At 45.4% G+C, this 12,410-nt stretch overlaps 1 protein-coding gene across 1 annotated transcript in view; it reads right to left on the bottom strand.

Moving 5' to 3' along the window:
- The window catches only part of LOC147219227 (vertebrate ancient opsin-like), a 76,158-nt gene extending 64,573 nt beyond the window's left edge, over positions 1–11,585 (bottom strand). Inside the window, exons 1-2 of the mRNA XM_086172152.1 lie at positions 11,212–11,585; positions 2,175–2,503 (exon numbers count right to left, since the gene is read on the bottom strand). Coding sequence (XP_086028278.1) covers positions 2,175–2,503; positions 11,212–11,578 — 696 coding nt within the window. The 5' untranslated portion in view covers positions 11,579–11,585. The remainder of the gene's footprint in view (positions 1–2,174; positions 2,504–11,211) is intronic.
- Between the last annotated feature and the right edge of the window lie 825 nt (positions 11,586–12,410).

Raw genomic sequence — 12,410 nt, 5'->3', positions numbered from 1 at the left:
CTTCCCACAGCTCCGGACCAAAAGTAATCTTTGATTCAGCTCCACTGCTCCACTCAGGGTCACATTATTAGATGAGGGATTTAATCTCAGCATTTAGTGGACAGGTTTTACTTTAATCCGTCCCAGGTGATATCGCCTCATATCACCTGAACCGTGAATTTAGTGAACAGGGCATCTTTGGGAGGAACACGACCCTGAAGAAGCTGCTACAACTAAGCAAAGATAAGCAAAGAACTTTTGTTTTATTAGCTCTGCCCAAGAAACCATGGCCAAAATGTCGGGAGAACAGATTTTCCCCTTAACTCCTACTTAATTCGTACCGTAAATTTTTCCTCCCCAACAGATATTTTAATTACAACAGCATCAAATTGGAAAATGAAAAATGGCAGAGAAAAATCTCCAGGTCATAAAACACAACTTTTATTTATTGTTATTGTAATTTGCTATTTTGAGCTACGGGGCAAGATCACATCTACATTATGTAGTTGGATATTATGGGCTGGCTCACCGAGTGGAGCGGTAAATCAGTTCCATCCCACAGTCGTCTGGAGATATAAGTGGTTATTTGAATGGTTTGCTGAAACCCTGAAAGTTCCATTTTTTTAAATGATTTTTTTTTTCCAAAACACCATCAATTTTAATTTCTTTTTTTTTTCTTAAGGCTCGCCGCCATATGATCAAATTACACTTGAGGGGCTGCTTTACCGTCAATATAGTCAATATAAAGGGAGCTCAGGAACTCATTTTTGACAATATCACTGTCAAAACAATAATAAAGGTGATGCACCATCTTGCGGGCAATATTGCTTAAATGAACTTTTTTTTTTTTTTTTTTAATATATATCTCAGATGCTTCTATGTCCCTTCACTGGGCTGTTGTTGTGCACGCTATCAGAATAGATCCAAGCCTGCCTGTGTAAACAACCCCCTCCCCGTGCACGCACGTATGCACACACATGCAGACAACCCATTGTTTATCTGCGAGAGCGTGATGCTCACAGACTATATAGCTTGTAATCCTGGAGAAATGCTCCGGGATCTCTTATACAAACTGTGTGAGACTGTGTGTGTGTGTGTGTGTGTGTGTTTGTGTGTGTATTTTCTTTCCCTAGAGATGGAGAGCTTTGCCTTTCAGTCCATCTCCCCTCATATTCTTCTAGAACAGGACAGTGTGTGAAAAAAAAAAACAGAAAAAAAAAAAAAGCTGGTTACCTCGTGGCACAGCTGATTGCCATGGGGGGGTTGGAGGGTGAGGGGGAAAATCCCACCGTGCACACTCTTCATGTTCAGTCATCTGCTTGAACTCAAATTCAAAATTTGTTGCTTAATACTTCATTGACGTGACAGTTGGCGGCTCAATCTCGACTCGACACCGAGGCATCGAAAGCACAGCTTACTCGCGATGCTTTATTAGGAGACCCAGAAAATAATTCAGTGTGTGTGTGTGTGTGTATGTGTGTGTGTGTGTGTGTGTGTGTGGCGTGTCCCATAAAATAATGTCCCACTGACAACACCGCAAAGACCATTTTTTTTATTTATACTAATGGCCTCAACCGTAATATCACTAGCTCACACTTTTACGATTAATATTTATATTTAATATATTTTTATTTATTATATATATTTATTGGACATATATTTCATATTTATATGTAATATTTATTTATTTATCTACTTAAGTACCTTTGCCATAAAAACAGACGTTTCTCAGGGTGAAAAGTACTGCATACCTGTGTGTGTGTGTGTGCTTGCAAAGACACGGTGTGTTTACTCGATTCAAGATGTGATTAATGTTGTTAAAGGCTGAACATTAACCGACCTCGAGACTTTAGTAAGAGTTTGTGTAATAAATATATAAAGACTCTACTATTTTGTATACAAGGCCCCTCATGTTACTTTGATTTTGGTCATTTGGATCTATCATGAGGTCCAAATCATCATACCTTCGAAACGGCACCAAGGAAAAAGATAATGTAGCCAAGAATATCACGTGTTATTGTTTAAAATCGATAAGCTAACGGTTGCTCGTCAGCTCACGTTTGAATGTTATAAGTATTCCTTCTGTGCGGTGGCCAGGTGCGAACACGCCGCCTTGCTGTAACGTCAACTCCCGCCGAAGCCGCGCGCGCGATCTCGGAAAGTTCGACAAGACGATTTTTCGAACGCGACCTCACCTGTCTGATGGCGCACAGAAGCTTCCCGTAGCAGAACACGATTACCAGTAACGGCACCACCAGGCAGAACACGAACAGGCAGATGATGTAAGATACGTTATTTGGCGTCTTGGCCTTCCAGTCGACAGAGCAGGTCGTCCCGGGACCCTCGGGGCCGTAACGGCTCCAGCCAAATAATGGCGGCAGGGTCCAGATGAGAGAATAGGCCCACGACAGCACGATGCCCAGGGAGATCTTGCGGTAGTTGGAGGAGTCGGCCTCAGTCGGGGCCATCATGGTGCTGTAGCGCTCATAGGAGAGGACAGCCAGGGAGATAAGGGACACGATGCCTACAGCGGGATAAACAAGACACGCACAAAGGTAACCATTAATACCTCCCGCACACACGTGGTGTAGAAATCGGCTTCTATCAACACAGAGAGAAACCGGAACGTAAATAGGACTACTATCGCTGAAGGCAATATAGTGGAACTCTACAGTTGGCCACGTTCGAGCAGCGGCGCGCCAATCAGCTGAGTGGCGCCGAATAAATGCGCTCCGGCTAAAAAAAAAAAAAGGAAGGATGTGACAAATGTCGCATTATAGCGTTCCGGCGAAGGCGATGCGGGAATCTTCAAAAAGCGTCTTTTTATGTGCAGCAGATCCACGCGGTTGTAAATTGAAAACAGCGGTACCACCTGAGGAGTCTCCACCTGACAAAATGAATTCAGTGGAACATAAAAAAAAAAAAAAAAGCACAGATTTGGGGCAGCTTGCTTTTCTATTTAAGCATTCAATAAACACCCACTCAACGGAACGGCTCTGCCCTGCTGCCGATGTGCTTGGAAATTATTTTACATGCGCGGCAGCGGGAGCCCGAGGCTTTGTGTTGGTGTTGACCCATTAGCCTTTATCCTGTTTAGTATCTGCTTTAAGGCCGTGTCTTTGCATCACAATCAATGAATAAACATAAGTAAACAAATTTACCTCTGGGATTTAAGACGAAGTCTCTGTATGCAAATACGGCCCTTACTCTTGACTGCAGCCACCGCACTCTTTGGCAGAGTATGCCGTTGTTGTCTCTTGAACCCATATATTGCGCTGAAGTAGCTTTTTGAGCAAACCGCTTAGCCCTGAGATGTAATTGATTGTCAACACAATTTTGCAACCACCTAATAGTGCCGCTTGTTGATCTACCGACGGCGATTATTCCCGACCAGCTGTGACAACAGGTTCCCTTTTTTTTTGTTTTATATTAAACTCATCGCGTACACGGTGTTGTTCTCATTTTCTCAATGGCCACGGAATAACTTCACTCTTCTCTGTCGCCCGCCCGATGGTAAATTTGGCTATTTCGTCCACGTTCGTTGCCCCCATATGTCGCTTCTGTTTATCGATGTTTAAAATACCAACCTGTTAAAAGTTGGGGATGCATTGTGTGGGTGGCCATATGCCGGAGCTCCCCGTGTGCCGCATAGGTTGTAAAAATCACAGCGTGAATCTATGACCCTACTGGGATCGCATGCGGTAAAATGACTGATTTGTTTGTTTTCTTCATACCATTCTGACATTTTGCAGAGCTAGGCCTGTATTGATATGACAGCTGCTGACGAGTTACGTCGTTTCTTTTTTTTTTGTCTCGCATAGCAAGATTACCACGTTCCAAATGTTGCTAGTGCATGACGGCCTTTTGGCTTAACAACCCGCCACCCCCTAAGGGTGCAGCGGAGGGTTTCTGTTAAGGCATACCGGTTCACCATCCGCACAATTATCCCCCAAAGAACTGCCCGTGTCTGCCTAATTGCCATAAAATGATCATTTTTTTGCAAATATTTTGCCACTAGGGTGCTACAAATTACCCTCCGACAGTGAGCTGTGCAGTGTGTTGGCTTCCTTTGACTATCCGGGTTAAAATCAAAATACACCCCGACGGCAGCTGTGTACTTCTGTTAACTTATGGCATTCTATGCAACATCTGAAATTTCGTAATATTATTTCAATATGTCCTCGTCATAGAAAGTTGTACATTTAGGATTTACAAGTATCCTAACTATGGTACCTTCATACGATAGACAGGCCCGCTGATCGCATCTATAAAGTGGGGAGAAAAATCGAAAGTTTCTCAGACTGTGAAAGTTAATTAGCAGCTTTCCTTCATCAGTCACACACACTGAGCAAATTGAAAGCAACAATATTTCATGATGTTCCCCAAAAAACTGATTATGATTATGATTGTGAAAACACCAATCTCAGAGGAGCTGATTCACAGTTTAATGTCAAGGAATTCTTTATAGAGCGTTTAATGAGATGGAGCAGGACACCTGTAAAAGTTTATATTCTGTTTTAGAAAATGAAACAGGTTATATCCATCATTTAAAAAAAAAAAAAAAAAAACTTTCTTATTCTTACCTTTTAAAAAACTTTTTAACCTTTTTTTTTTTTAATTTTTATTCTTTTTATTTTACCCAATTCTTCTCCATGCTGTTAGAAGAAAATAAAATTTGCTTTGACCTTTTGTCAGATCTGCAAATGTCTGGCTAATGAGTGACTTAAACTAGAAGCCCCACCACCCACGCAACATATTTTTACCTTTGCTTTAGGAGACCCATAATTCTGGATTTATTACGGGGCCTCATTAGCTCGCTAACTCCCCCTGACCTTTATGACAGAGCGCCATTGTTCTGCTCCCTTTCTCTCAGCTGTGGCCACTTTTTATCGTCCAAACAAATTAACATCACTCGGGCCAGGTGTCGCCCGCGTCTACGTGATGCACATGTATATACTCTCCCCGTGACGTGTGCGTGGTCACCCACCGCTGTGCTCATGTCTGCTCTGGTTTACACGCACCTGTGTGTGTGTGTGTGTGTGTGTGTGTGTGTGTGCGCATTGCAGGAGGGCAATCTAACTTCAACATGCAGTGAGTGGGCTCAGCAGTGCAAGGTTAATCCAGTGACTGTGTGCGGAGTCCACTTGAGGCACAAGGAGGAGGCATACGGTATGCAGGGGCACGCAGACCTGACGTCAAATAAAGTCAGAGTAGAAATCCTCTCCCGCATCTCCCCCTCATAATGGAGGACTATAAAGTTCAGTGAGATGGAGAGGAACATGCAAAGAGGTGGGCAGCAGAGGTGAAGCGGATAAATGGGCGCCGGGAGGCCGATGGCGACACAGACTGTATAAGAAGGGAAAAAGAGCGGGGTGTGAGTGAGTATTCGTGCACACACGTGTCACCGCCGATTGTCTTCAGCCTGCGCTCTTGGCATTAAGTCAAGGCGAGGGATCTTCAGTTGCTCAGTCATTCAAAAACCGCAAAGACTTTATTATACAACCCACATTACTTAAGTTATTTTCCAGAGGCTACACGGATAGAATTCGCGTTCAACAGGTGTTTTGTTTTGACTGTAATAAAAATACTGTTACAGTGTATCGTATTTTACCGTTTTTCCATTTAAATAGATGTAGACATCATGTATTATCCGAGGGGTATGAAAGTAAAAAAAGCACTTTACTTTAGCAGGAGCTAAGTGGACAAGAAATATCCCGTCTTTTGTTATTGTACAGCTACAGTAAGTGAAAACTAACTATGTTGTAAACCGGGAAAACCGTGGCGGCTTAGCATCCAAGCAAGTTTGCCAAATCCCAAGCTGTGTTTCAGTCCGCAGTCCTCCCAATACTTTCATTTTCCAATTCACAAAGTTTCCATTAATCACAACCAGTTACCTCAGAAAGGCCAGGTTATGATATTGAAGCAATTTAATAAATACAAGGTGGCTTCCTCTCCCGAAGCAAACTCTGCAATCTGTGTCGTGTGTATATCTATCTATATATTGGAATATATTTACACTTTAAAAGATCTACAACGACGATGCGAAATAATCTGTTTGCTGTAACCCCGTACGGTATTTGGTTTAAGGACACATGCAAGAAATCCTGCAGATCTCTCGATATGTCATCCATTCAGGCAAATGGAGGATTTGCAATGTCTGGCACCGTGTTGTTCTGAATGGCCCTCGGTCTAGACAACTCTATCAAGAGGTCTGTCCAAAAATAAACCGAAAGACACCGTCGCACATTCGCCTCAGCAATTCTGTTGGGCTCCAGCTATGGGGAATTTTTAAGGAAATAAGACATTTATTCATTCGTCCGCTGATTATTGATACCGCTTATCCCATCCCGACTGTCATCGGACGAGTCAGAGGAGCAGTCGAGCGCAGGGCTGCATGTAGAGACGCACGACTATTCACGCGCCGTGTTTTTGGACGGCGGCGAGTAAACAAGACCTACGGCAAACCCGCATACAGCGAACCTTCTCGCCGTGAGACCGAAGCGCTGACCACTGCAGCACCGTGCTTGTTTTAAAGCACTCGGTTTGCACATCATGCGGCTCTTTAGGAATACATAAATATTGAGAAACTCGTGGATTCAATACCGGAGGTATCTACATTGTGTTTTCCAAAAAAAAGAAAAAAAATCTTTTCCGATTTCCCTGTCATTTTATGTGTATCAATCCACAAAAAAAAAAAAAAAAAAAAGTTGCGACGCCAGTACTTGGTATTTTTTAGAAACAAGTGAGACGTCTCAGTACTTGCTTTGCACTTTAATGGGCATCGGACTTAAATCACAGCGGAAGAACTCTCTCCACGCGGAAGAGTTCAATGTGATGACGCATTTCAAGTCATTTTACCATCGCGTATTTCTCTCTGTTGCGCTCAAAAGCGAAAGACCGCGAGCGGAGAACGTCGTCGCGGTGATTTGTGCGAGGATACGATGTCCTAACACTGAGGGAACAATGGCTTTTGTCGGTGACACTGATGCCTTCTTGAAAGATTTGATTTTGGCGAACATCGATCATTCGGAGGAACTTCACGGGCCTCTGGTGGAGACGGACACGGCCACTTTGTCAAAGCGGCGCCCCGTATTCTTCATCCAAACAATCGATTTCACTTTTCCCGTCTTTGACCCTCCTTCATTCTTTCTTTCGCTCTGTTTTCATGAGCCCATCGAGGAGTAGCTCATCCATAACCAATGGAGGCTCTAATGATGTCTGCGAGCCATCTCTCTTTCACACACACTCTCGCAGCGTCTCCCTACCCGCTCTGTTTTCACTCGGCGAGGCCAAAATCCTGTCAGGTTTTAATAAATTGGCTCCATGCGGATGTCAGTGTTACACATCTTCAGACGGAGCATAATCTCAGCATAACACTTGAGTTAGCGGGACCGCGGTTACAATCAGGACGCGTCCGGGTACCAAGAAACATCGGCGGCTCGCTTTATTCCCCGCGATATGACTGAAATGAAGTAATCCTGTTTTGGAAATTGCCAACTTATCCCAGAGGATGTGGAAGTAGTGCTCGAAAAGTCTGTTTTCAATTTAAAAAGTTTGACGAATTGAAGAGACTCTTAAGCAAAGGCAAATTCAATTTAGTCAAGTTGAGCACACCGTGTGAAAATTTCAACCGCCTATCGAGCGGAGCGACGGCGACGAAACCGGGGATGGGGGGACGAGGGGGGGAGTCGATCCTCCAGGACTCGACTCGCCGAGTGTTATGTGTTCTTACACGCCTCCGGCTCCTTCATCTGGCTTCCTCCGCCGTGATCAAATAGAAAGTTGCATGTTTTTTTTGTCTCCTTCTGGTGGCTTAATTGGATTCCTGAGCAGATGATAATCCTTCTCAGGAGAAAGACAGAGGCCCCGGAATCCGGAGTCGGATTGGGTATCAAAGGCCGCGATGTTTGCCTTGAGTGATTGTGGGCGGCTACGACAAGCTGTTCCAGTTAAAGGGAGGTGGAGATGAGACACAGCGAAGTGATGGTGAGAGATTCACGGGCTCTTTCGCAAAAACTCCATCGGAGGAAACCTGTAGCTGCGGATTGTGAGCCCGCGGCCGGCTCTCCTTTGTAAAGGAACATGGAAGTAGACCTTTTTTTTCCGGAGAGCTCGGGGTGTTATTCCGTCGAATGATATTTTTCTACCGTGTTTAAAAAAAAGGGGGAAGAAAAAAAGGGGGTCTGAAAAATCGACGTGTTTTTATAGCGCCGAGCGATGAAACGGATGACATGTTTTCAACAGGCTGACCGTGAAATTCCGTGATTAATTCGTGTGTCTCGTGTCGCCGCAAACAAAGCAATGAAAGCGTGATAAATGACCGGAACACAAGGACGGCGGCGACGGCGAGCGGAGCCGCGCCGATATTCTATTCGGACGATTTTATCGTTCGGTCTCTCGCAGAAACGTCGGTGTTTCTGTTTATAGTGGCCGTTTTGAAAACGCTGTATTTGCTCGGTTGCCCGAGTCCAAATTCCCATCAGGCTCCCATCTGGACACCAAGGTTATTCTGGTGTTTATATCCGGACGGCTAAAGTCGAGCTTTCATTAAAAATTCTGACAGGTGACGCTGACGTCTTCTAAAAGTCTAAAGGTTAACCTCCGCATGACATGACCTTTTAACACCACCGAAATTATATTTCATTTTTTCGACTCCGACAATTAGTGAATTAGTGTTTTCATCTCAACGTCGTCCGAGGACGCACGCGGGGTCGCGGGGTACAGGAGCCAATCACGGCCGGCGTTGACCGAGAGGCGGGGTTCAGCAGCCAATCACAGGGCTGCATATAGAGACGAACGCTCATTCCCAAGTTATATAAACATGCAACTATTCACCCTCTCATTCACACGTGAAATACAGACATACAATCTCTCATTACCACGTCTGGGTAGTTCAGGGTCTCTGTTGAACCTGCTGCAAGTTTTTGGACAGTTAGGAAGAAACGGGAGAACCAACATGTAAAACACGAAAAAAAGGCACCCTGTCGAAATCCAACCGAGGACCTTCTTGCAGCAAAGAGGAAGCGCTAACCGCCGCGCCACCGTTGCGCACGCTGGTTGTTACACAGCGTAAACTCTCTCAACTGCGACAGCATTGAAATGCCGCTCGAATGTTGCAAACGGAGAGACGATCGCTAAAACATAATTAGGGGCGTCGCGCGTAAAAATACTGCGAGTACTCGCACTTTGCATACATCACATTCATTTTACTGACAACAACTGCGCAGTTAATATATCGACAATCTCATAATCTGCATGTTTCACTGCCAGCTATTGGTTTTGGCTTCAAACCTCCAGTTAAAGTCAGGTTTTACATGTTAAACAAGGCAGCCGCGGTAGAGGGCGTCAAACCATATCGGACGCCCCGGGGTCAGATCTCTAGCCACCCCCTACCTGCCCTCCTTCGTCATGGCAACATTTCTTCGATGCTATTATTATTATTTTTCTTATCTGTGTGCTTGTTTTGGTGCTCTGATTTCCTGACTTTTAAAGAAATGCATTAGCTGTCAGAGCCCGGAGCCGCGGCTTCTCGGGGGAGAACAGCCGCAGTTTGTCCCACCGCGCTGCACGCCACTGCCCACTGCTGCCCGCCGCAACGTGCACGACAGCTCCGACGCATCGGACGCATTCGGGTTATAAAATCTCAGCCATGAAAGTAAAGGCCGTCTTTGTCTTCTCTGCGTGCAAATCCCCGTCCGTGCATCCAGATTGATTTTTTTTCTGGAGGAAATTGCTGATCATTGATGGATTATCGGGTCTTGCGCGGTAGCCAGAAAAACAAACAAACAAATCAACTTCCTGGTTTTTTTACTTCCAGTGGGAGAGGAAGTCAAAATGTGACACAAAACCTGACGTGTCCTTATACGGGCTGTTTCCTTTTTCTTTTTTTTAAGCAGATGCTGCTTAGCGAGAGAACGTGTTTGATAAAGAACTTTAAAACAAAAGCAAAAGAGATGATGATAGAGAACATCTTTAAAGCAATATTCCGCAGATGAGGAGATGAGGCTCCCCTCCCGAGACACATACAACCAAAATAACTCATTCAGAGCTCAGGGGAAATTAGTTATGTGGTTGTTTTTATTGTTGTTGACTCCGTATTTACAACTTTGATACTGCACTGCCACCACAGCCAAATCTGTACCTTTTTTCCCCCCCATTTTTCTTTTTTTTTTTTTTTACCTGGCCTGGTTGCAGGTGAGTCATTGACTTATTTCTAGCTCGTTTCTTTGCACCCCCCCCCTCCATTTGCACCCCCCACCCACCACCACCACCACCACCCCACTCCCTTCACCCCAATGCATCTGCCTTCTTCACCCACGAAGATCGTCCCCACAACCCACGGTCCTGCAAAGCACCCCCCCCACCACCACCACCACCACCACCTCCACCAAACCCCCAGCCCCAGGCGCAGCCGCTCAACTACATGATAACAAGCATTTAGCGGCCGTCTAATCGCCCTCTCCCGGCTTTCCACGCACCGTGCGCGGCTGAGCGCTGCAGCGTGACATTTCAATAAAATGACTAAGCATCTATGCAACCCGGGCTACAGGAAAAAATCGCGATCATTATAACAGATAATGCAGACAAGAGACGTTTTTTTTTTTAGAATATAACTCACCGTGGGGGGGTGGGGGGGTGGATGGGGAAAAAAATCACGCTTTTCCACGCGAACAGTTGCGCTCGTCGGGGATCTGCAACACCGCAAAGCTCCGTGTGGGTTTTTTTTTTTTTTTTTTTTTTTTGGAGGGAGGTGTGGAGCGTGGGGTGTGGGGGGTGTCGGGTGGGCGCAAATCACAAGAGGAATAAATAATAAAAAATAAAAAAAAAAACACACTTTTATCGATCGAATGTCAATCTGCACGTACCGCAAGGATAAAAAAAAATAACACGAAGAAACTTGCGTGGGGTGCGGGGTTGTGGATGAAGGATGAGCAGTGCGCGGCCGGTCATATAACTTTGATATGTGTTTTTTTCTTAAATTTGCGCACATCCACGATACTTTACCCTTCAATCCTAAACCGGGATTAGAAAAATAAATAACAATCCTTCTAATTGTACGTTTTTAAACGCAAATTCGGATGAGGGGAAAGGATGGGAGGGTTTATTCCAACGCTTGAACCGCATCTGCACCTGGCACACGCTCATGCACAAATCAGGAAAAGAAAGCAAAAAAAAAAAAAATATATATATATATGCATTTGGCAGGAAAAAATAATGATCATTTCTACTCACCAAAGAGCGAGTTGGCGAAGCCGTACCACACGCATCCTCCTTCTCCGATCAACCAGCGTCCCTGCGTGCTGGCGGCGAAGCTGAACGGCGTCCCCAGTACGCACACCAGCAGGTCGCTGATGGAAATGTTAATCAGGAGCAGGTTGATGGGCGACCGCAGCATCTTGTAGCGGCAGAAGAGGACGAGCACCAGCGCGTTGTTTAAAAGTCCGAAAGTGCCGATGAATCCCAGACACACGGCCACCACCAGGTTCCCCGTCGGGCTGAGGGTGGTCCGGTACGAGCCGCCCCCCGGCTGCCCTTCCCCGGCGCACAGCGCGCCGTTGACCCCCGCGCAGCCGCTGAGGCTCACGTTGGACACGATCATCGCAGCCCCGGTGTCACACACTGGGCGGTCACTGTGCACTGAACGGAAACTAATATGTCGTTTGAATTTTTTTTTTTTTTTTTTTTTGCTTCTCTTAGTGTGTGTGTGAAGAAGGGGGGTAAAATGTGTGTGTGTGTGTGTTGGGGTGGTGCTGGGGGGGAAGGCACCAACACTTGTTGCTTTGGGTTTAAAAAAAAAAAACAACAGATAGAAGAGGGGGGGAAAGTTGGATTTTTTTTTTTTTTTTTTTGGAGGAAGGAGGTGATAATTTGTTTGTTGGGAACGTCGAAACTTTGTGTCTCGGTTCAGGGTGTGAGGGTTGGGGTGGGGCTGGTTGGTGGTGTTCTGGAATTAAAGTTGGGTTAGTCTTTGCTCCACCGTGTGGCAGCCAGGACCGCACAGACGCACTCTTTCCAATGATGCTCCCTGCCTCTGACACGGACACCGTCCCTCTCCGGCCCTATTTAAATCACTTTTGCCCGCTCTCCCCAGCTGTTGACGAATGGAAGAGGAGGAGGAGGAGGAGGAGGAGGATGGAGGGCGGGGGGAAAGAACACGCCGGTGGGTCGTTTGGAAAAGAGAGTCATGGAGATGAACCAAGTAGAGCAGTGGCGCCCAACCCTTTTTTCTTTGAGTCCCGCCTGCTTCTAGGAACCCTACACACACACACACACACACACACACACACACACACATCACGTCAAGGCTTTATTGCTAAAAAAAAAGGGAAAAATATAGTAATTGCTTATATCCGGCTCACAACATTTGAGAGGATCGTGAAAAAAAAATAAAAATTGTATAAGATGTGGATGAAATTGACGGCTTGAATCTT

Source organism: Fistularia commersonii, chromosome 25, assembly GCF_037954325.1.
Source record: "Fistularia commersonii isolate RoL2024-O1a breed Wild chromosome 25, RoL_Fcom_v1.0, whole genome shotgun sequence".
NCBI classification, from domain to species: domain Eukaryota; kingdom Metazoa; phylum Chordata; class Actinopteri; order Syngnathiformes; family Fistulariidae; genus Fistularia; species Fistularia commersonii.
This window is presented reverse-complemented; position numbering and strand designations above follow the sequence as displayed.